This window comes from Delphinus delphis, chromosome 9 (assembly GCF_949987515.2).
Source record: "Delphinus delphis chromosome 9, mDelDel1.2, whole genome shotgun sequence".
In the NCBI taxonomy this organism is placed as follows: Eukaryota; Metazoa; Chordata; class Mammalia; order Artiodactyla; family Delphinidae; genus Delphinus; species Delphinus delphis.
Window position 1 is genome coordinate 93,814,302 of NC_082691.1, and position 25,021 is coordinate 93,839,322.

At 44.4% G+C, this 25,021-nt stretch overlaps 1 protein-coding gene across 3 annotated transcripts in view; it reads right to left on the minus strand.

Moving 5' to 3' along the window:
• Positions 1–25,021, minus strand: part of DENND2A (DENN domain containing 2A) — a 104,134-nt gene that overhangs the window by 51,756 nt on the left and 27,357 nt on the right. For all 3 annotated transcript variants that reach the window (XM_060020999.1, XM_060021000.1, XM_060021001.1), the window contains 3 exons: positions 21,309–22,472; positions 4,886–5,013; positions 3,144–3,265 (listed from right to left, as the gene is read on the minus strand). In XM_060020999.1, the coding sequence (XP_059876982.1) occupies positions 3,144–3,265; positions 4,886–5,013; positions 21,309–22,472 (1,414 nt within the window). The remainder of the gene's footprint in view (positions 1–3,143; positions 3,266–4,885; positions 5,014–21,308; positions 22,473–25,021) is intronic.

Below are 25,021 nucleotides of genomic sequence, written 5' to 3' on the forward strand. Positions count from 1 at the left end.
GCTGCTTTGGACAGATGTTTTCCATTGTTCCTAAGAGGCCATGCAGTTCACTCCCTGCATGAAGTGGGGTAGAACTGAGTAAGACACGAAGGGGGCAGACTGGGTATGATAGCCTTCTTTTTCTTTTTTTAAATTTTTATTGGAGTATAGTTGATTTACACTGTTGTGTTAAGTTTCTGCTGTACAGCAAAGTGTATCAGTTATACATATACACATATCCACTCTTTTTTAGATTCTTTTCCCGTATAGGTCATTACGAAGTACTGAGTATAATTCCCTGTGCTATATACAGTAGGTCCTTATTAGTTATCTATTTTATATATACTAGTGTGTATATGTCAATCCTAACCTCCCAATTTATCCCTACCCCCCCACCTTTCCCCCTGGTAACCATAAAATTATTTTCTACATCTGTGACTCTATTTGTTTTGTAAATAAGTTCATTTGTTCCATTTTTTTTAGATTCCACATAAAAGTGATATCATATGATATTTGTCTTTCTCTGTCTGACTTATTTCCCTCAGTACGACAATCTCTAGGTGCATCCATGTTGCTGCAAATGGCATTATTTTGTTCTTTTTTATGGCTGAGTAATATTCCATTGTATATATGTGCCACATCTTCTTTATCCATTCTTCTGTCGATGGACATTTAGGTTGCTTCCATGTTCTGGCTATTGTAAACAGTGCTGCTGTGCATAGTGGGGTGCATACATCTTTTCAAATTATGGTTTTCTCCAGGTATATTCCCAGGAGTGGGGTTGCTGGATCATATGATAGCTCTATTTTTAGTTTTTTAAGGAACCACCGTACTGTTTCCCACAATGGTTGCTAACAATTTACATTCCCACCAACAGTGTATAGGAGGGTTCCCTTTTCTCCATACCCTCTTCAGCATTTGTTGTTTGTAGACATTTCACCAAAGAAGACCTACAGATGGCCAAGCGGCACATGAAAAGATGCTCAACATCACTAATTATTAGAAAAATGCAAATCAAAACTACAATGAGGTATCACCTCATGCCGGTCAGAATGGACATCATCGAAAAGTCTACAGACAGCCTTCTTCTTCTAAGCCAGACTTATCCACTGTGGGAAATGAAGGATTCCCTAAATGTTGAAGACATCCACATTCCAATGAAAATATAAACAACACATTTCAAAGGCAAGTAGAAACTATTTGCTAATTATTGGTTGTCATGGATTATTCATGATGACACTCTTTTCCATAGGAGGAGAAAGCAGCAGTTAATTGGTTTTGGCAAGTAATGCAGCAATTGACTTGGGTGGGTAAGATCCACCCTTCATGAAAGGTTCTACCTTCCACCCTTTTGAAGAAGATTCCCTTTGTGACTATCATGTCTCATGTGTATACACCCCGCCCGCCAGCAAATCCTGACCTCGAGTGGAGCCCAGAGAGGAAGATGGCTTCTTTTCTTAGGCTGGAAACAGATCCTTTCAATGGGATTTAAACGGACACTTGCAGCCTGGATTTGGTCTTCCTTGATTTAATTTCTTCAACAACTAAACCATTGTATAACAACTACTTATGGAAGACACAAAGAAAACAAATATATACTTCCTGACCTTGAAGAATTTACAATCTAGTTGGGGAGATGTTTTAAAGATATTTTACGTGACCTAAATCAGAATTCAAACCATCAAAGTAAGAGATATCATAAGACAGTATATACAGCTTGATGTGAAATGAATGCTTAGCCCACTGAGTGTTGCAGGCAAGTACAGGGGGAACAAGTCCCAGGGACTGGGATGACCTGGAACCTTCCTGAAGGAGGCATGATTGAACTGGGCCTTAAAGGATGGGAAGGGAGAGGTCCAGGCAAGAGCCAAGGGCAGAGGTAGAAATGACCTAGCACAGGGGTGGGCAAGTTACGGCCTATGGGCCACATCTGGCCCGCCACCTGTTTTTGTACAGGCCATGAACCAAGAATATTTTCACTTTTAAATGGCTAAAAAATATATATATGTATTTCATGACACATGAAAATTATATAAAATCTAACTTCAGTGTCCATAAATAAAACACAGCTTCACTTACTGGTTTGCATATAGTCTGCGGCTGCTCTGCACCGCGATGGCAGCACTGAGTAGTTACAACAGAGATCATATATCATCATATATAACCAGATCTCTGGTTCTTTAGAGAAAAAGTTTGCTGATCCTGGGGCTACAATATCAGAGGGGCAGTTAGTAGGCTTTGGCTGGAGAGAAGATTTTGTACATAGAAACTGCGGGAAATGGTAACCAGGGATCAATTATGAAGGAAGTTTAATGCTATGCTAAAGAATATGAATTCATACTAATCTGTTCTCTGTTCCTACAATTTTGTCCTTTCAAAAATATTATATAAACGGAATCATGTAGCATGTAACTCTATGGGAGTGGCTTTTTTCACTTGCCATCATTCTCTGGAGATTTATCCAGGTTGCTGTATACATCAATAGCTTATTCCTTTTTATTGATGAACAGTATTCCATCATATGAATGTACTATACTATATGTAACTGTTCACCCACTGAAGGATATTGGGGTTGTTTCCAGTTGGGACCATTATAAATAAAACTACATACGCAAAAAAAAAAAAAAAGAATATGAACTCAGTTCTGTAGGCAATGTGTTGATGTTATCATGTATGTGAATATAGTAATATTATCTGTATGCACATAGTACAAAACTGCAAAAGGTTCAAAAAGATATTCTGTGAAAATGTCAGTCTTCTTTCCTGACCTCCAGATACTCAGACACTCAACTCCACAGAGGTACCCACTTACTCATTCTTAGGGACCCTTACAGAGATATTCTAGTACATTCACAAACATATATGAGTTTGTTTTATGTCAGGACATTCTTCTTTATAGCTGTATAACATGGATGTACTATCTTATTTACTCAGCTGGGGAGAATTCTGACCTAGAAGCTAAAATGACACTTTAGAAAGCCTTGTTGAGCAGAGGGGTTCCAAGAGAACTAGAGGCAGGAAGAGGAGGCAGGCTGCCGATGTGTAAATCCAGGAGCCTGGCAGTGAGGGTGGCCTGGCATTCCAGTGTGACCCAGAACTCCAGCCTGCTCAAGGCCGTGGTGCTGGGGACCCCTCTCCCCCACTGCTCCTCTGGGGGCTCATACCTTGGTGGGTGTGTCAGGGATGGAAGAGGTGGGAGAACCTGGAAAATTCAAGACACACTTCTTCCCGAGGCATCGACCATGTAACTCAACGTCCTCATAAGGATTTTCCTTCATTGGTGGATCTGCAGTCAAAGGCAACGGATTAGAAACTGGGAACACTAAGGAAGTTCTCCTTATCAGATCACGACCCAACACCTTATCAGGTCTCTCCTTGTGGGGATGTCTGTTGTCTTGCTATCCATTTAACCTTCCTCTTGGTAACAGACCTTGGTTTTCACTGGGATAACTCCCTGACTCCCCATTCTTAGAAATGTGAGATTAACTCCACTCCCAGTTTCAGGGTTTAAGCCAATCTGAGTATCCCGAATCCCTGCCTCAGTGACCAGCTCTGGGAAGGGCTCATATTCCAAGCCTAAGCCAATTGCTGCATGGCATTCCTGGGCTCTGAAGGTGAACAAGGGACCTAAATCAGTCTCATCAGAGTGAACCTCAGGATGTTTGCTGGGACTTGCAGGACACAGGCTTTCCTTTCTCGCTGCAAGGCACAGATTCTGGGGAGCCAACGGCAGCCATCATGGGGATCGTGGGAAACCTGCTGAGAATGGAGCTAACATGAGAGATAAGAAATGAGGAAGAAAAAGCCAGTTCTGGTCACATGAGCCAACAAACTCCCTTTGTTGTTTCAGCTGGGTTTTCTGTTCCTTGTAACTGAAAGCTTCTCTGTCAGGTACACACTGCTAAGAGAAGTCTAGATCTCATACCCACTTTGGATTTGGGAAGCCTACTGCTTTGGCAGGAACCCATCTCTGGCAGCTTGGACACAGCAACTCAAATAGCTCAGCTTAGTGTACGCCCTTCCTTAAGTCTCATGTTTCCTCCTACCATGGAGTTTCTTCTAGTGTTGATGACTGCATGCATGTAAGTACATGTATATATGCCTGCTCTGCCCCTTGCATAGGGACACAGAAGGGTTTCTTCCTCAGCTCATTTCTCGCCCACTGCCGCCCTCAACATATGCAGACACGGTCTGGGTCTACACCTTACTGAAACTGTGATCCTCCCTGGAGATTATTTAACTCACCAAACCTAAATGCACAAAAGCTCTGTGAATCTGAGCCCCATTTTGGAATCACAGAATTCTTTAGAGCAAGGCCAAAGTTACTTTTTAAATAGAAGACATTCATTTCAGTCTGAATTGTGATGCCGTTACTGCCACATTCCTACAGTTTTGGAAAGAGTACGGTGGTCTTTGGTTTTCTTTCATTCAGTAATCCCTACAATTCACTGAGAGTCTGTTATAAACCAGGTATTTTACATACCATTTTCTTCAGCCCTCAAACAACCCTGTAAAGTAGCTGTCACCCTCCCTAGTACAGAGATGAGAGAATTGAAGTTCAGAGATGTTAAGTCACCAGCTTAATGTCACACAGCTAACAAGTAGCAGAGCCAAGATTCAGTCATGGATATTGAGGCTCCAGGTCTCATGTGCTTCCCGCTGTATCACGCTGCCTCCTTGGCCGTTCATCACCAGCCCTTCCTCCCCACTCCAGCCCATTTTTCTCTCATGTATTTCACCATGGGTCACTCTTCCACCCACCTACCTGATCTCTCATTCATTTGAGTACATGTTTGTCTTTGAGTGTGACTGTGTGTGTGTGTGTGTGTGTATTTCAAGCAGCCAGCCCCATTTCCTCCCTCTTCCTTCTCATAGACAGACTCACTCAAACATTTTGGCCTCTTACCTAGAATGTCCTCATAGACGTTCTCCTCCGATAAAGTGCGTGTGAGCCCCAGCTTAGTCTGTGCGTACCAGTCCACCCTGCTGTTCTCAGAGGAAGACTGCAGTAAGTCTTCAAACTCATAGGACTTTCTGGGTTGTACAAGGTGGGAAGAAAAAAAACCGAGAACTCAAATCAAATTAGGCTGGTTCAGAGAATACATGCCAAAATGTTTTTTTTTCTTGCAAAAATTTCCAATACTGAAATCAACTCTGTTCTTTATAAGAAAGTGTGAAAATCCTCAAATACGAGATGTGGTTTTTACTTGTGAGAATGTTTATGCTATTATGCCAGCTAAAGATAGTAAAGTATACATATAAAATACAATCCCAACTTTGTAAGCAAACATGTACATAGAAGATAAAAAGAAGAGAAGTGAAACATAGAGCTGCTATCTCAGGACTGAGGGACGACTGGTGTCTTCTCTTCACTTTTACTTTTCTGGATTTTTCAAATGTTCTAGTGTTTACAGAGCACACATTAATAAACACAAAGGAGTAGTAATGGCCAATTCAGAGCAGACAAGAAGCCTGAGCACCTCCCCCTTCTCTCACCCAAGTGGTTATCAGAAACCCAAGGGCCAGTTGAGGCACCCCACGCCACCCTGAGATCTGTGCAAATGTGCCCGGGGCTCTGTCTGGGGCCTGGCTCACCGCCACCCTCCCCCCCATCTTACATCCACACAGGCTGTCCCTGTTCTGCTGGTATTGACTCTACTGTGAAATCTAGCCCCTTCTCCAGCTCACACACACACACACACACACACACACACACACACACACACACACGGCCAGTCACCTTGAGTTTCTATGATCTTTTGTAACTCTATGGAACACTTGGGAGATCATGAGGTGGGTCATATTATGAAACATACAAAACATCACCCATCTCACAGGTTCACTCCACCTCCCCCCTTTTTCTTCTCTCTCTATCCTTCTCCAAAGTAACCCACAACTTCTCCCTGTTGGAGCAGAACAGTCCTGCCCACTCAGGCTCCAGAGGCTCACCTTCTTCTGGCCCCAAGCAGATTTATCAGGAATTTCTGCTGAACACACCTGGGCCTTCTGTGAATGGAATTTAGGTGAACATGCAGTCCACCCACGTTAAACAGGGCACATCCCTGAGCTGACTTGGTCCTGGCCCCTCACTCCTTCTGGTACAGGGCCCAGATGCTCACAAGCCTCCTCTGGCTCAGCAATCACCGCTCTTCTCTCTCACTGTGTTCACATGTGTCTAGTACAGTGTTCTGCGCATGCCAGATGGCACATTGCAGCTAACTGCTGCGAAATGCAGAGCGTCCTCGTTTCCTCACCCACACTTCCAGCCCCGGGAGAAAGTGCCCCTCTGGTGGCTCTAGGATTAAACAAATCTGGACACAGATCCCGAATCCCTCATTCACAAGTCTTTTCAACTTGGATAAACTACCTGAGCTCAAACTCAGTGTCCTGATTTGTAAAAATAGTAATTATCTCATAGGACTGTCCATAGAACAGAGGACGTTTGTAAAGTCCTTGGCACCTAATAAGCCCTCAACAAATGTTAGCTATTATTATCTGTCGTGGTGCTATTAGTTATTTATGCAGCCAGGGCTTTATATGAACATTTACTGTGTGGGAGGCACTGTGCTCAGGGTTTGGAAAATGAGGACTAAAACAGCCAGAGTCCGTGCCTCAAAGAGCTTACATTCTAGGGAGGAAGACAATGTTCAACCAGCTCACACACAGATAAACAGAATTATAAACTGGGTTAAGTTCAGTGATGGAAAAGCACAGGTTGCGAGGATGTCGAGGAAGGCTCAATGTAGGTTGTGGGATGCATCAAGGGAGGCCTCTATGAGAAAGTCACTCATTGAAGCTGAGCCTTGAAGGATGAAAAGAACTTAGTCGGGGGAAGAGCATTCCAAAAAGAGGGAAAAGCATGTGGGAAAGTCCTGAGTCTACAGAGAGAGCTCGGTGCATTTCAGGAAACGGCAGACAGACGGACACCATGGCTGGGCTGCAGGGAACAGGGTGGAGAGTGCCAGGCAATGAGACAGCAGAACCAAGCAGAGGCCATCTGCCTGCTTTCCAAGCTTTGGGGATTTCTTGCATTTGAAATCTTTCCCTCTCCACTAGCTTCTTTCTCTCCTTCTTTAACATGCACAGGTTTCCTCTATCTTAAAAAGCTTTCATTTGGAGCAATGACCTTTGTGGTTCTGCTATTTCTCACCTTCCTTGCCAAAAAAAAATTTTTTTTTTTTTTTTTGCGGTACGTGGGCCTCTCACTGCCGTGGCCTCTCCCGTTGCAGAGCACAGGCTCCGGACGCGCAGGCTCAGCGGCCATGGCTCACGGGCCTAGCCGCTCCGCGGCATGTGGGATCTTCCCGGACCCGGGCACGAACCCGTGCCCCCTGCAACGGCAGGCGGACTCCCAACCACTACGCCACCAAGGAAGCCCTTGCCAACATTTTTAACTAAAGGGAGGGGAGGATGAGCAGAGATTATTCTCTTAGTTTACCACAGTTCACTCGTTTTCCTTTCCCTTACCCTCTCAACCTGTCCGTGTGCATCCCTTTCCTGAAATTCCTCTCTTAGTTTACCACAGTTCACTCGTTTTTCTTTCCCTTACCCTCTCAACCTGTCTGTGTGCATCCCTTTCCTGAAATTCCTCCTAAAGGTCACTAGTGAGTTTCTGGTAGAACCTAACAACTTTCTCGGTCCTTTCACTACGTGACACCACTTGGTTTCTACAGCATAAGGTAGCAGTGCTCAAAGTGCAATCTGTGGGCCAGAGCTGGGGTGCCAACTGTTTCCGGTCCTTGACAAGATAAGTACAGAAATTGAGAGAAAGCGTTTAGGAACTTTTCAAACAATTTGACAGAATGAACTTAAAAAAAAAACACAAAAAAACTGAGGTTTGTATACTGACGTCTTTTTTCATTACATTCCTCTGGTAATTCTTTTTTTTATTATATTTTACAGAAGTATCTTTTGGCAAAGGGTTGGAAACACCTGCAAACCGGCCCCCCTGATGGTCTGAGGAGGCGGGTGCAGAGCTGCCCTAACTCTACTTGCCTTGTCAGACCGCTCTTCCTGGGCTTGCACTGGCAGCTCTCTACCTCTTCCTCTTTCTGGGCTATAGGTATTTCCCAAAGCTTCTCCTCTTCAGGCTTCATACTTTTTTCTTTTTGGCTGCACTGCACAGCTTGCGGGATCTTAGTTCCCCGACCCGGGATTGAACCTGGGCCCACAGCAGTGAAAGTGCCGAGTCCTAACCACTGGACAACCGGGGAATTCATTGGGTTCTATACTTTAATATCTGCACAACTGAATTCATCACCCCTTATCTCCACCCCACCCTCATTCCTTTATGAACTTGAACGCGGCACTTAGGACAGGAGCACAAAGATGGGCTTCTAGGCTGGAGCTCTATGGCCTTAAGTCAGGTCACAAGGCTGAAACCGTCACCAGTGCCCCAGGGTTCTGACTTATGAAAAGAAGTTTGTGCCCAAAAAAAGGGATACTAATCCATGAGCCCCTTCTTTCTCCCCTTGAGGTGTCCAGCGGGGAGAGGAAGGACTGAGTTTCAGAGCTCTCGCAGATGGGACCTGGGGGAAAGCAGGTCTGAGCCGTTTTCTCTAAGATGGGAATGGGTTGTGCTGTGACCCCACTCTGAACATTTTCTAGTCCAGTTTCCATTAGCCCAGGCTGGCAACAGCCAGGCAGCTGATTGGGGCTGGAGGTGTGGCCCAGAACTCCTGGGTTTCCCCTGCTGAGCAAACCAAGTTACGTTAGCTAGTCCTCAGCATGTACGCTCTGTGGTAGGGAAAGTGCAAACTGTTCAGAGACCACAGAATCATTCATTCAGTACTTACTGTGTACTGACCAAGTGCTTGTCTTGGGTCAGCACATTCAAACTTTACAACAACCTTGTGAAAGATTACTATTATTATACACATGTTATGCATGAGAAAACAGGTATAGAGACATAAGGTAAATTGCTCAAAGTCACTTTGGGAGAACCCAGGAAATCTGGTTAGAGATTGGTGCTCTTAAAAAGACAGGCACTGGACTTCCCTGGTGGCACAGTGGTTAAGAATCCGCCTGCCAATGCAGGGGACACAGGTTCAAGCCTTGGGCGGGGAAGATCCCACACGCTGCGGAGCAACTAAGCCCATGCTCCACAACTACTGAGCCTGCACTCTAGAACCCACGAGCCACAACTACTGAGCTTGCGAGCCACAACTACTGAAGCCCGTGTGCCTAGAGCCCGTGCTCTGCAACAAGAGAAGCCACTGCAATGAGAAGCCCATGCATTGCAACTAGAGAAAGCCCATGCTCAGCAAGGAAGACCCAACACAGTCAAAAATACATAAATTAAAAAAAAAAAAAAAAAGACAGGCATTATGCAGAGCACACAAGTAAGGCAAGGCAGGAGGAAAGCTGCAGTCACAGTCCCCAGATTAAATCAGGTCGAGTTTCCAAAGTTTACTGTTAGGAACTTGAACTATTTTTTTGTTTTTTATTTGGCTGTGTGGCTTGTGGGATCTTAGTTCCCCAATCAGGGACTGAACCAGGGGCCCTCGGCAGTGAGAGCACGGAGTCCTAACCACTGGACCGCCAGGGAATTCCCAAACTAATTTCCTCTATAAAACCATATTACACATTACTGAGCATTGCCCAGGCAAGCCCTCTATTTCCCATAATGTAACTAAACTATACGATGAAGAGATGCTATGAACCCTCACAGGGAAAAGAGAGGACAGGTGGGGAGTCACTTCACTGGGAGCTGAGCAGTTTCTGCCACAATAGCAGGAAGTCCACTCCCAGCAGCAGAGGGAGAGGGTGGTGGCCACTGCCTACAGTTAAAGCCTTGACTGCCTGGGATTCCAGCATGACGTTGGCTAAGGTGGGCCTTTTCTTTGATTGCAGAAAGGGGCTGCAGCTGTGCCTTGCTTTGCCACGGAGAGAGCTCTATCGTTATTTATTTATCATAAATTTATTTATTTATTTTTGGCTGCATTGGGTCTTCATTGCTGAGCGCATGCTTTCTCTAGTTGTGGTGAGTGGGGGCTACTCTTCGCTGCAATACATGGGCTTCTCATTGTAGTGGCTTCTCTTGTTGTGGAGCACGGGCTCTAGGCACGCGGGCTTCAGTAGTTGTGGCTCGCGGGCTATAGAGAGCAGTCTCAGTAGTTGTGGTGCACAGGCTCAGTTGCTCCACCGCATGTGGGATCTTCCCAGACCAGGGATCGAAAGCGTGTCCGCTGCATTGGCAGGCGGATTCTTAACCACTGTGCCAAGAGGAAAGCCCTATCACTATTTATTTTTTAAATTTTATTTATTTATTTATGGCTGCGTTGGACTTTGTTGCCGCGCGCGGGCTTTCTCTAGTTGCGGCAAGCGGGGGCTACTCTTCATTGCGGTGCGCAGGCTTCTCATTGCAGTGGCTTCTGTTGTTGCGGAGCACGGTCTCTAGGTGCGCAGGCTTCAGTAGTGGCTCGCGGGCTCAGTAATTGTGGCTCGTGGGCTCTAGAGCACAGGCTCAGTAGTTGTGGCGCATGGGCTTAGTTGCTCCGCAGCATGTGGGATCTTCCTGGGCCGGGGCTCGAACCCGTGTCCCCTGCATTGGCAGGCGATTCTTAACCACTGCGCCAGCAGGGAAGCCCTATCATTATTTATTTTAATTTTTTAAATTTTTATTTATTTATTTTTGGCTGTGTTGGGTCTTCGTTGCTGTATGCGGGCTTTCTCTAGTTGCGGCGAGCAGCGGCTACTCTTCGTTGTGGTGCACGGGCTTCTCATTGCAGTGGTTTCCCTCACTGTGGAGCACGGGCTCTAGGCACGCGGGCTTCAGTAGTTGTGGCACGCAGGCTCAGTAGTTGTGGCTCACGGGCTCTAGAGCACAGGCTCAGTAGTTGTGGCACACGAGCTTAGTTCCTCCGTGGCATGTGGGATCTTCCCGGGCCAGGGATCGAACCCGTGTCCCCTGCATTGGCAGGCGGATTCTCAATCACTGTGCCACTGGGGAAGCTCCATTATTTATTTTTAAAAATATCATTTGAGGTACCAGTGAAGCAATATTTTTATAGGTCAAATTTTAAAATAATAAAATTATTAAAAAATAATATCTGAATATTAGTTCAAATGTTTTAATAATAAATGACCTGGGAGACGCAAGAGGGAAGAGATATGGGAACATATGTGTATGTGTATACTGATTCACTTTGTGAATCAAAGTGAATATGTATATGTGTAACTGATTCACTTTGTTATAAAGCAGAAACTAACACACCACTGTAAAGCAATTATACCCCAATAAAGATGTTAAAAAAAAATAATAATAAATGCCCTAACAATAAAGATGTTTGTATGCTAAAGGCTCTCCAAGTCCCAGCGGATGGCTCACTTATTTAGAGCATATGTGGCACAATCAAGAATCTGGATCATCTGTTGGGGTTTGTTAGGATGGGATTAGCCTGTAATCCAAATGGCTGCTGTCAGATACCCTGGGATTTCAAGCTATAGTTTGAATTTTTTTTACGATCCTTCCATATTTCTGAGAACAAGATGCTAAAACAAGATATCAGCCATATTTTGCATTTGATTACCAACACATAAAAGGTACCACCAATCTAAACAGTATTAGAAAAACCCACTTTTAAAATGTTACAAACTTCCATTAATAAAAAAAAAAAAGCTGATTAGAGGATGGTTATTCACAGTGCAAAACTCTTATTTAATTTGCAAAAGAATTCATCACAGGATTTCTTAAATAGTAGTTCCATTTCTGTATTAAAATGTTGGGTTTTAGCTGGTTAATTCTTATACAGGAAGCCTGAAAGACAAACTTTAAATCAACATGAAGCTACTGTCCATCCAAGATCAAGAAGAAACCAGAAATCCTTACATGCCCAGCTTCTAGAGGCAGTGGGAAAACAAAATTCCAATCACGAAGTTTGATTTCTCATTGTCCTGTGTTGGTGACATGTTTGCAAGCATTAGCTTTATTAAGTGGTTGGTTCCTCCTCAGCACTATTTCTATAATCTGCATAAATGCCTCCAAGGACTGCAGTCCTTTGGTTCTGAGGTTCAAGTCGGTGATTAGGGTCCCAAAGAGGAGACATATGATTAAACTAATCATCCAATCATTTAGCTAAGTCTTTTCCATGAAAATATTATTTTCTTGAAAAAAAGGTTTTAATACCGTTATTTACACATTAACTTTGAAAGGAAATTTTGAAAGGCTAATGATAACCACATCCAAATTGGCTTCTCTCTCGTTTAAACATTTCCACGTTTGTTCCACATCCAGCTGCATGTTTAATAAGCACCTCTTAAAGGGTGGAATTGAGCTCACAGCTGGTGATGCACGGTAAGAAGTCCCTGGGAATGTATTTCCTCGAGGTCCAGTGACTGGGACTCTGCGCTTCCACCGTAGGGGGCACAGGTTGGATCCCTGGTTGGGGAACTAAGATCCGGCAAGCTGTGTGGTGTCCCCCAGCAAAACAGTGTAATTTCAAGTAGCATTTTGAATGTTTTTGTTTTTGTTTTTGTTCGCAGCACACGGGCCTCTCACTGTTGTGGCCTCTCCCGTTGCAGAGCACAGGCTCCGGACGCGCAGGCTCAACGGCCATGGCTCACGGGCCCAGCCGCTCTGCGGCATGTGGGATCTTCCCGGACCGGGGCACGAACCCGTGTCCCCTGCATCGGCAGGCGGACTCTCAACCACTGCGCCACCAGGGATGCCCACATTTTGAATGTTATTTGTGACTTTTCCATATTTTGTAAACGAAGTACTAACGTAAGAGCTCATCCCACATCTCCGTTTAGATGATGCAAGAGAAGCTCAAAATGAACAAATCCGAAGTTGAACTCATACCACCATTCCCCACTCCCTCACGAGGACCAGCTCCCTCTCCAGTGCTGCCATCTCGGCAAAGGCCATCACCATCCATCCACGTGTTTACGCCTTAACCCTGGAAGTCCTGTGCAACCTTCCCTCTCCATCACTGCCCACATCTAACCAACTAACGAGTTCTACCTGCAAAGTATCCCTGGGATCCACCCACTTCTCTCAACCCCCACTGCAGTTATACCACAGGGTAACCCCAAAACCTCCTTGATCTCCCTCCCACCCGCCCCAACTACCCACCCTGTCCACTGGTGCCCCTTCCAGTCTCCCCGCAGCTGTGGGGTGGGGCAACCTCTTAGGAACGCAAATCGGATTGTGTCTCTCCCCTTCTTGGACACTTCCAGATGCTTCCCATTCCTCTTCGGTAACAGGCCAACACCCTCGCCTGGGCTCCAAGGCTCTTCCAGAGCTGACTCCAGAGGGCTTCTGGACCTCAGCTTACACTCTTCCTGCCCCTCTGGCCCACCCCCTGCCTTTCAGTCCTCCAGTGTTGCCCCAGGGCCTCTGCTTGTTTGTCCACTCAAACTGCGCGCGCGCACGCGCGCACACACACACACACACACACACACACACACACACACTCACACTTCCCAGCCCACCCCCTTGCCTGGGAACCTCAGGCCTTGTATGAGTGTCACTTCCTCTCTGAGCTGGCCAGGTTTCCATGACAGGCTAGCTACCCCTGCTGAACATTCCCACAGCACCACAGGCTTCCTCACTGCCCCGAGAGTGCTTAGTTACATAACCAGTTGTATAGTTCTGACTATTACTAGTACGTAAGTTTCATGAGGGCAGGGTCTGAGTCTGTCTTACTCATTGCGATAGCATAATACTACATAGGTATAGTAAAATGTTGGTTGAGTAAGTGAGTGAATATTTTAAAAGCTGGTTTTAATGGCCATCTTTACTGCTTATAATTTATCCCTATTTTGGGGTAAAGATATATTTTATCTGTATTCTGAGAGCTAATGTTTAGTCAACTGTTTGAACATATTTCCCCCAGAATTATTTTCAGCTGTATTTAAATTTGCTTGGACAGCCTGAGACCCAGCACCCACCTAAAACACCATTCAGATGATCTAGAAACCAGGGATGCCTTGCTCTGAGTCCCTCATCCACCTCCAGCTGCCACAGACTCTCTTCTTTCCTCCATCCCCGGTGATCAGGGGCAGCTCTTCTCCTTGGGAAGGGCATTCATACCACTGTTACTGATCAGGGTTCTTGGCCTCCTTAATCAATAGAAATTGATCAGAGGCCAGAAAAGAGATTCAGGCAAGACTTTATTGGGGCCCCTGCTGCAGCAGTGGGGAGTGAGAACAAACAACAGGTTCCCTTGCTTGCTCATTTGCTCAAGGGGCTGCGAGCTGGTTCCTTAAATGGGGTGAGGGTAAGGGTGTGTCCAGGGGTCGGGCCAGAGGGATGGTTTAGGTGGGTTTCCCACCCCTCTGGTGGTGTTGTATGCAGCGGACATGCGCAGTACCCTACTTTTTCTCCCTCCCGCTCTTCAAAAGTGGCAGTTGGGTTTTTTTGGCCTCTTTGTATCTTTTGTCCAGAATTTGTCCCAACTGCACATGCACACAGTTATTTTTAGTCCCTTATAGTTTCTTTGTATTTTGCTGCTCAAGGAGATGTTTGTCCAGGTGCAAGCATTGAGCACTGCAGCAAAGAGTCCCAGGTCCCAGCCTGTCTCACCACCAGGTGATCAGAGTAGGGGGCTAAATGAATGTTTATGTCAGCTCTTAGCTCTCACTCTGCTACTGGGTATCTCCTCTGTCGAGGGCTATGACTACGCCTGTTGGGTTTCCACTTATCTCTATCCTGGATGCAAAAATAGAAATGTCAGAAGAAAAACTATCCTTAGCCACCATTGTACCTAAAATCCAACCATTTCCACCTTCTCATGAGAAATGACATGACAATCACTATTGTAATGTTGAATGACAACCACCCTCTCTACTCTCATCTCTTTGTCTTCCAATGCAAACTACTATCGAAATAAATGAATTCACAAAGTCAAGCTTCTCAGCTGCTTTCAAAGTTACTTTTGCTCTAAATCTCAAATTAATCAAACAATTTGCCCCTTTGAAAATTTTAAACATTCAGTTTTTAGACATGGTAGTTAGAGTTGCCTCATGGATGACATGGTGACTGAGACAGATAGTGACAGAGACAGACCACAGTGTGGCTGGTACGTTAACTTTAACGACTAAACCCATGATAGCTGAGGGCTGCTGCCCAGCCAGACTTCTGTGGGGATCCCTATCAGTCCTAGAGTAGATGGAAATTATGGAATCAATAACAGCACCGTATAATTTGGCAGCCATATAATGACTGAGGTTTCATGTCCTCAGAAAGTTCTGAAAGTCTTACACTAAAGCCCCAAGGAAAGGCTGAATCTCTGTGATGCCAAAATAATCAGTTGAAAAGTTGAAATTTTGGTCAACATAGTTATTTGGTTTCATAAAGATCTAAAAGCTCTGTCATGTGATCATATTAAACTAAAATAAAACAATCTGAATTCGAATGAAAACGTTTTGGACACACAGACCCATGTGAATTCAGGACGCTGCTTACACTTAAAAAATAATCACTTTTCTTGTTAAATGTCAGCCTTAAGGCATTCCTGCCAAAGTTTTTAAACGTATGCCATAAAATATACATAACCAAGTTAATGCTGCTGTAGGAAGCTTATCTTTGGAATTTCCTGACATTTGAGGGTTTCTCATTTTCCATTTTAGGATTGAAGGCATAAGTCCTTGCAGTTAATTTCCTGGGGCTTTAGAGAAATGAAGAAAGAAGAGAGAAGAGACAGAAGGAAGGAGGAAGAGAAGAAAAAAGAGGAAAAAAGAAAAAAGAGCAGGGAAAAACAGAAAGAGAGAAAAAGAAGAAAAAGAAAAAGACATTTTCTCAAACTGAGAATCTGAATCCATTGGTTTGGCTCTTGCTGAGGTGGACTAACGGCCTATGAAAATAAGCTGAATACGTTCTCGGGAGCGCGCAGCCTGGCCGTGTAATTCTAAACCCTCATAACCTCAAAATCCTTAATCATTTCTTTCTTCAACCTTGGCTTGGCTTTCCTGCCTCAGAGAGGACAGGAAGCCTGCCAAATTCAGAGTTGGGTCTTTTCTTTTTTTTTTCCTTAAGCGATAGGACCACAATAAAGAGCATACTTTGTTTTTTAAGAGTAGAAAGCGAACATCTTGCCCTAATCACCTCCATTGTACAATTTTAAACAAAACGAAAAATCCAAAGCCAAAATTCTTAAAACACAGTTGATGCAACCATATTCAAACTGGCCAAGAAAAATTACATCTTTGGACTGAAACTAAGTAACTTTAGCTGGTTTTAAAGAAAATGCTGGAAGACTGAAAAGAGCAGATGGTAGCTAAGAGAGAAGAGATAATGGGAATAACTGTTCACCAGGTTGATCTGTCTGCCCAGTGATGACACAGCTGAAAGATACCAATTTCCCAGAACGAAGCTGCCCCTGGGAGAGTGGGTCTCTTTGGAGGAATAGCCCGGAAAGGGCACGGAAGGGCTACTCTGGGTAAGCACTGGGGACAGGAGCAGAAAAGTCACGAGGGCACTTAGGGCCCTGAGGTTGGCACTAGTTTGGGAAAGGATTTAGAATTGGAGGTCGATTCAAACCTTCTCAGCACATAAAGAAGGAAGCCTGTAAATTCTTCTATAGATATCACATAATGCTGATACCAAAGCCTAGTAAAGTTAGTATAATAAAATCCAAGTATAGACCAGTCCCATTTATAGAATACTGGGACAAAAATCTTAAATAGGGGGCTTCCCTGGTGGTCCAGTGGTAAAGAATCACCTTCCAATGCAGGGGATGCAGGTTTGATCCCTGGTGAGGGAACTGGGATCCCACATGCCGCAGGGCAACCAGGCCTGCACGCCACAACTACTGAGCTTGTGCACCTCAACTACAGCCCACATGCCGCAAACTAGAGCCCACGCACCCTGGAGCCCACACGCCACAACTAGTGAGAGAAAATCTGCACACCACAACTAGAAAGAAGCCTGCGCACCACAACAAAAGACCCCATGTGCCGCAACTAAGACCCAATATAGCCAAAAATAAATTAAATAAATAAAATATAATAAATCTTAAAAAAATCTTAAATAGAATAATAGCAAATAGAATTCAGTTGTGCATTAAAAGAATAATGAACCAGAACAAAGTGGGAGTTCATCCCCCAAATAGTACGATATAAATTCACTATTAATAGGTCAAAGGAGAAGAAACACACAATCATATAATGTTTCTGAAAAGTAATTTGACAAAACCCAATCCTAATTTTTTAAACTCTTAGTAAGAAAAGGATTACCAATGAACACCACCTTGATAGCATGAAAACATAACTCCAACAAGAGTTCTTGAGAGTAACACCAGAAGCATTACCACTAAAGTTAGGGGTGAGATAAAGCTGCCCAGTGATATCAGCACTATTATTTCACACTGTTATGAAAATATTAGTCAGTGCACTTTAGTAAGAGAAAGAATCTGGAGATGTAAATCAAAATGAAAAACATAAAATGATAATTCTTTGCAGACAATATGATTATATACGCAGAAAGTCCAAGAGGAACAATTGACAAACGATTAGAAACAATAAGAAATTTAAGGAGTCTTTTAAATGAATAATATACAAAAATAAATATTTTCTTAAATACAAAGACCATATAATGAGAAAAAAGATTACATTAACAATGGCAACAGGGCTTCCCTGGTGGCGCAGTGGTTGAGAGTCCGCCTGCCGATGCAGGGGACATGGGTTCATGCCCTGGTCTGGGAAGATCCCACATGCCGCGGAGCGGCTGGGCCCGTGAGCCATGGCCCCTGGGCCTGCGCGTCCGGAGCCTGTGCTCCGCAACGGGAGAGGCCACAACAGTGAGAGGCCTGCGTACGGCAAAAAAAAAAAAAAAAAAAGCAACAATGGCAACAAAAGAATAAAATACTTAGGAATAAACTTAGCAAACGTATAGAATCCCAATTAAAAGCTGACATATTTCGTGTGTGTGTGAAATTTGATAGTGATAATATAGACCATTTAGGAAAAGACATCAGAATATTCAAGACATTTTTTGAGTAAGGAGAATAATTAGGAAATAAATAAGAGGTTCATAATTATTAAAAAGGAGACCAAATGATCATTTGTGTGTGTATTACATGGTAGTGTATGTAGCATGTCCAAAAGAATCCACTAATTATTAGCAACAATAAGAAATTTCTGTAAGCTCTACTAGATGTTAAAACAGATTATGAGGGGACTTCCCTGGTGGCACAGTGGTTAAGAATCTGCCTGCCAATGCAGGGACACGGGTTCGAGCTCTGGTCTGGGAAGACCCCACATGCCACGGAGCAACTAAGCCCGTGTGCCACAACTACTGAGCCTGCGCTCTAGAGCCCACAAGCCACAACTACTGAGTCCACGTGCCACATCTACTGAAGGCCCTAACTCCTCACATACAAGGGATCTTCAATAAGATTATTTGATTTCTAATAGAAACTATGGACGCCAGAAGGTATTGGGATCACATATTCAAAAGGCTGAAAGAAAAATATTGTCAATTAAGAATTCTATACCCAAACAGGGACTTCCCTGGTGGCACAGTGGTTAAGAAGCCACCTGCCAATGCAGGGGACACGGGTTCGATCCCTGGTCTGGGAAGATCTCCCATGCCGCAGAGCAACTAAGCCCATGTGCCACAACTACTGAGCCTGCGCTCTAGAGCCCACACACCACAGCTACTGAAGCCCGTGTGCCTAAAGCCCGTGCTCTGCAACGAGAAGCCACTGCAATGAGAAGCCCGCGCACTGCAACAAAGAGTAGCCCCTGCTCGCTGCAACTAGAGAAAGCCTGCGTGCAGCAATGAAGACCCAATGCAGCCAAAAATTAATTAAAATAATTAATTAATTAAAATAAATAAATAAAACAGATTATGAGGTTAAAATAATTAAAACAGTTTGGTCCTAGAAAAGAAATAGGTACCCTGGGCTTCCCTGGTGGCGCAGTGGTTGAGAATCTGCCTGTTAATGCAGGGGACACGGGTTCGAGCCCTGGTCTGGGAGGATCCCATATGCCGCGGAGCAACCAGGCCCGTGAGCCACAACTACTGAGCCTGCGCGTCTGGAGCCTGTGCTCCGCAACAAGAGGCCGCGATAGTCAGAGGCCCACACACCACAATGAAGAGTGGTCCCCACTTGCCACAACTAGAGAAAGCCCTCGCACAGAAACGAAGACCCAACACAGCAAAAATAAATAAATAAATTACTAAACTCCTACCCCCAACATCCTAAAAAAAAAAAAAGAAAAGAAATAGGTACCCTGATTAATTAAACAGAATAGAGCAAGAAAAAAATAACAGCTAACATTTATTGATCATTTACTATATGCCAGGCTCTGTTTTAACTTATGTTTACAAATATTTACTCATCCAATCTTCACAACAAAGCTATGAAGTGGTCACATGGAGATAATTATACATCTCCATTTTACAAATCAGTAAAATGAGGCTCAGACAAATTTAGGAGCTTGTCCAATGTCACACAACAACGCTGTGTTCATCACAGCGTTATTTGTAAACTGGAAACAACCTAGGTGTAAATCACTAGGGGAATGGCTAAATAAAATATGGTTTAGCCAGGTGCTGTAAAGATGGCAGTTAAAAAAGGAAGGTGAAAAAAAAAAGGAAAGTGGAACCACTGAAATATCTCAATGAGATCCTAAGTAAAAAACAGTCGATATAGAGCATGATTCCATTTTTTAAAGGATATAATATATACGTGTGTGTGTTTCTAGAAATTCTAGAACACCCAAACTTTTTTTCCCCTGTAAGAGAACATAAGACATTGCATTTCTGGCACCCAAAGAATCCTACCTGACAGACCATGTTGAGTAGGGGACTGACATGATCAACTCTGTATTTCTAGAAGACTCCTCTGGCTGCTGAGGAGAAGAACACTGGGGGTGGATACAAAATGACTAAGGTGGTGGCAGTGGAGGAGATGTAGTCAGCTTCAAGAAAATGTTTAAAACTAGAACCGAAGGACTTGCTGATGAATTAGACTGGGGGTATGTGAAAAAGAGAGAAATCACAAATGACTCTTAGGTTTTTGGCGTAAGCAAAATAAAGGGTGATACCACTAATAAGATAGCATCTATTTTGGGAAGAGACCGTTAGTAGTGGCCTGGATTGAGAATTTAGGTTTAGACGTGTTAAGTCCAAGCTATTAGATAACCAAATGGAGACCCAAGCATGAGAGGACTATACAAATCTGAGGCTGGGGGAGAGTCAGGGCTGGAGATATATATCTGGGAATCATAAGCATGTAACTGACACTTAAAACCATGGGACTGGGTGAGATCATTTAAGGGAGTGAGTGTAAATGGAGAAGAGGTGACATGATCCCGGGATGGTGTGTAGATGGGTTTGGGGGTGTTACTCCGACATGTAGAGGGAGAGGAAAATGGAGCTGAGGAGGAGCAGCCAGTGAAGTAGGGCTATCAGGAAAGCAGGTGGCCTAGAAGCCTAGTGAACATAGTATTTCAAGGTGGTGCGAGTCAAGTTGGTTCTCAAATGCTAAGAGAGGTCAATCAAAAAAAGAACAGAGAACTGGCAACTGTATTTAGCAAGATGGAGGTGGTAGGTGACTCGGTCTAGAGCAGTTCCAGCATAAGTGGCAAAAGCCCAACTGCAGTGAGTCAAGATAAACACAGGAGGGGAAGAAGTGGTGACAGCAGGTACAGGCAACTGCTCTGAGGAGTTTTTCTCAGTAGCTGGTTTCCAGATTAGCAGGTATCAAACCAATTAGCACATTACAGAAATAGACAAGAAATTAGGTTTCAAAACAGAAAAGAAATGGTTTCCAAAGCACAGATTTTACCTTCAAGCATTCACATGTTTTTATTACCTAAGGTGTTATTTTAATATTATAAAATATTTACCGTGTGTGCATCTATACGCATAAATGAGAAAACTGAGGCCTCGAGAGGTTACGTAACTTGTTCAAAGTCTCTTAGATAGACCATGATAGGGCCAGGGTAGGTCAGGCAGTGTGTTTCTAGAGCCCATACCAAGAAAAAACATGCAAGGAAGAGCCGGGAAAGACTTCCGGCACCACGCACCAGGTGGGGATGGTAGCAGCAGAATGAACATCAATTAGCACCAATTAGTAGATGGCCAGTGTCAATACAAGTTTTCATTTAACTCTTGGTTACTGTCTGAATTACAAGCACTCATCACATTCAAAGGGTGATTTTTCAAGGCCAATACTCTTTTTTGAAGACAAGGAACTAACACAAAACACCTGTAACAGTTACCATGTTTTCAGGTTTAATCAGTGAACCATCTTAAGCTATGAACAGTCTCAACTAACTACAAGATCCAACAGTTTAATAAAATAAATAATTAGGCTGAGAACAGACAGTTGCAGTGCGGCCTAAAGGGCTCCAGCTGACAGCCACCAGTCACCTACCTGTGGTCAGCACTGGCCTTCGGTCTCCCGCTCCACAGTCTCCTGTTCACAGAGGAAGGCGGGGGAGAGGAGGGCAGAGGCGGGGCCGGTAGAGAGGGCAGAGGAGGCAGGTTCCTTTTATCTTTCCGGAAGCTGATGCCTGGGTTCCCATCCTTGTCCCCTTCGCCATCATGTTTGAAAGTTCTCCGGGGTTTGGGCGGGGGGCTGATGAAGGGTCTTGTGGGGGAGTCCTCCGAGCCCCTGTACACACTCTCCAGCCTCTGGTCACAGGGCCTCCCGCACAAGCCCTTCCTTTCCTCTGTGGCCTCAGGGGCAGGCTCCCTGCCTTCCAGGTCCAAGCGGTGGGCCCTGAATTCTGAGACACTCCCGCCCCCACGGTTCTCAGGAAGGGTGGGCCCCTCCTCGGCCTTGTCCGGCAGGCAGTGTGGGGAATAACAGGTGCCAGGTAGCTGGGGATCCAACCCTGCAGACCCATCCTTCAGAGCCTGCTCAAGTTTCTCCACCTGCTTCAGCACAGACAGGCTATCATTCTGAAAGCGCTGTTTGCCAAGCCTGGGCTCCCGGCCTCTTCCCAAGCTAGGAGCCAGCTCCCGGGCTGGCTGGCTCAGGTCTTGCCTCTGCTCTGCATCCTGTGCCCCAACTCTCACTACCCCTTTATTCCTCTCATCCTCTCTACTCTCTGCGTCCAGCCTTGTTCCGTTCTGAGCCTCTGTGACCCGAGTCCTCGAACCATCGCTGCTTCTCCTCTCCATCACACATGACGTCAGGTAATCCTCTTGCCCATCTGCTTTCCTGCCAGGGGCAGGAGTGGGCAACTCCTTTTTCCCTTCCCATTCTGATATCTTGTCCTTTATGCTGAGGGACTTGTGCCAGGCCCTGCCTTGGGCGGGAGGGCAGGGGTTCTGAACACTGCTTAGCTGCCTCTTGCCGGCCCTGCTGGCTCCTTTAGTGCCGAGATCTGAAGCTGGGTCGCTGATGATCATATTTGAGCTGAACATGTTCTGCTGAAAACAGTCCACTCTTGGCTCTAGCATCAGGTTATAGAGGCTCTCCAGCGGGCTTCTTCGGAAGGGTGAGTCCTGATCCGTCTCTAGGAAAGGAATGGAGGACCTAAACGGCTGCCTTTGAGGGTCTTCCCCAGCCTTTGGACCTTCCACCTTGACCCTGAACAAGAAAGACAAACACTGAGTGCAGGAATTCTTGGTTATTGTTCTTAACTAGTCATTCAGATTTGCTAGAACTTAGATATAGATGTTACATACTAGTTGCAAGCCACACACATTGAAACCACCATTAAAAAAATCACTTTATGTTTTTCTTGGGGAGACAGCACGGTGAAATGAAAGGAGCTATTGGATTGTGGAGTCCAATAGACTTGGGTTTAAATCCTAATTCAACCACCGACCAGCTATCTGACCTTGGGTAAATTGCTTAACTTCTCTAAACCTCAGTTTCCTCATATGTGAAATGGGAATAATAAACATATCTAACAGGGTGGCTGTAAACATTTAATAAGCTAGCTCACATAAAGCATCTAGTATGGTGTGAGTGTACAGTAAATGGTAGTTGTCATTAGCTTTTTTAAGTATTTTATTTATTTAGTTATGTATGTATTTATTTATTTGGCTGCACCGGGTCTTAGTTGCCACGTGCGGGATCTTCACTGCAGCATGTGGGCTCTTAGTTGCGGCATGTGGGATCTAGTTCCCGGACCAGGGATCGAACCTGGGACCCTGCATTGGGAGCGTGGAGCCTTAACCACTGGACCACTAGAGAAGTCCCATATTTGCTTTTTCCCCTGATGAAAATAGGAGAAGTTTTTCCTAATACTGGGTTTGATAAATTGTCCTGATCTGAGTGGGTAAAGCCACAATGATTGGCTGCATTTGAATGGAACCTCCTCTAGAATGTGAGCCCTACTAGACTGGTCTCTCCGTGAGGACAGGGATTGTTTTGTTTTGTTTTGAACTGTGGCCTGTTTTGGCTACTGCTACATCCCTAGCACCCAGAACAACATCCGGCAGAGTAGGTGGTCAATAAATATTTGTTGAGTGAATAAGTGAGTAAACAAGCAGATTCAGATTTCTCACATAGCCTGGAACTGCACTGTCCAATATAGTAGCCACTAGCTACATGTGGCTATTTGAACTAAAATCAAATTAAATTAAAGCTCCTCTTCCTCAGTTGCAGCAGCCATATGTCAAGTACTCAGTAGCCATGTGTGGCTAACGGTCACTGTATTGGATGCAGAAGAACACTTCCATCATTGCAGAAAGTTCTGGCCTAGCACGTACGTGTGGGGATATAGGCCTCCATACGTGACTTTAGGAGATGAGTTAGTGCCACAAAGATGTTAAAAATTATTTTGAAAGAAAAACAGAACATTTGAAGCTATTCTAATGAGAATGGGAGTATCTGTGTTTTGAAATGCAAAGCATTCGTCCACCAGCAAAGGTCATGACGGAGCACAGGGACCTTAAATGTGCCAAGATTAGCAAACATGCATGGACCGACTTCATGGTGCATGTTTTCTGAATATGTAGATCTGACTATATGGAAACTCCAGTTAAGGTTCACATGAAGGATGAATAATTAGCAATTTCATGCATCCTGTTACTAGCTAGCTTTCTATTCCAGAGACTAACGGTTGTTTATGTAAAGACTTCTCCCAGGACTGGAACATTAACATGTAAATTATGTCGTCGTTCTTGGTTGCTCAGCATAAACCAGAAGCTTGTGAAACTGCAAACAAATTTTCATATGTTAAATGTGGCTATCAAAGCAGAATTCCTTGTTTAAATAATCAATTAGCATTCATAACAGAGCGCTTACAAAAAAGAAACCCTTTTGTAATGGTCCTGTCACCACTGAGGATATTAGCATGAATTCAAATTTTAGTCAGAACCAGTTTGTTATTTTACTGAGAGTTCAAAAGACAGAAATTTAAGTCCTTGCTCTCATTGTGCTAGAGGCAAGATGAAGAAACAGGACACATAAAAACACAATTCAGGTTAGTTCACACTTAGTGAGAATTGATGATATAATATATAATCATAAATATCCTATGTACTGTTAAAAAATATTGACAGTAGATAAATATATGGCTTTAGAGTTAGAGGGACCTGGGTGTGGACCCTGGCTTCATTTTTTTTCACTTTAAAATGAGAACACTGGATTTTATTGGTGCAGAGGCCAAATTTATCTTGTTTGCTGTGACCAGTACATAGTAGGTAGTCAATGCATGAATGGTTGTGTTAATATATGTAATGTGCCCAGAGCACAGCACACATTATAAGTCTTGATGGCAATAAATGGTAACTAGTGTTATTATAATGATTGTAGTTATTGTCTAAGATCCCAGACATCTGGAGCAGCTTCACAATCACTGAGGCCCCATCTAAAAGCTGAAGAGGAGAAAGGCTAGCTTGCTAGAAAACCACGCTGGAATTACAAAGCTCAAGCAAGAGCGGCAAGGATGATGAAACCAGGGGCAGAGTGCCTTCTCCACACGGTTGCTGTACCCAAGAAGTTCTCGAGTTCCTGTTTCCAGGATTCTGTGGCCCCAGAAGGGGCTCTGGACTGGGATGCATAGCTGTGAACAGCTCAGTGATCTGTGAACAGCTCAGCAATTGCTAATTCCATTGCAGAATGTGAGACAGGGTATCAGAGGAAAGGGCTCCATCTGGGGAGAAAACAACCCTGCTAATATAAAG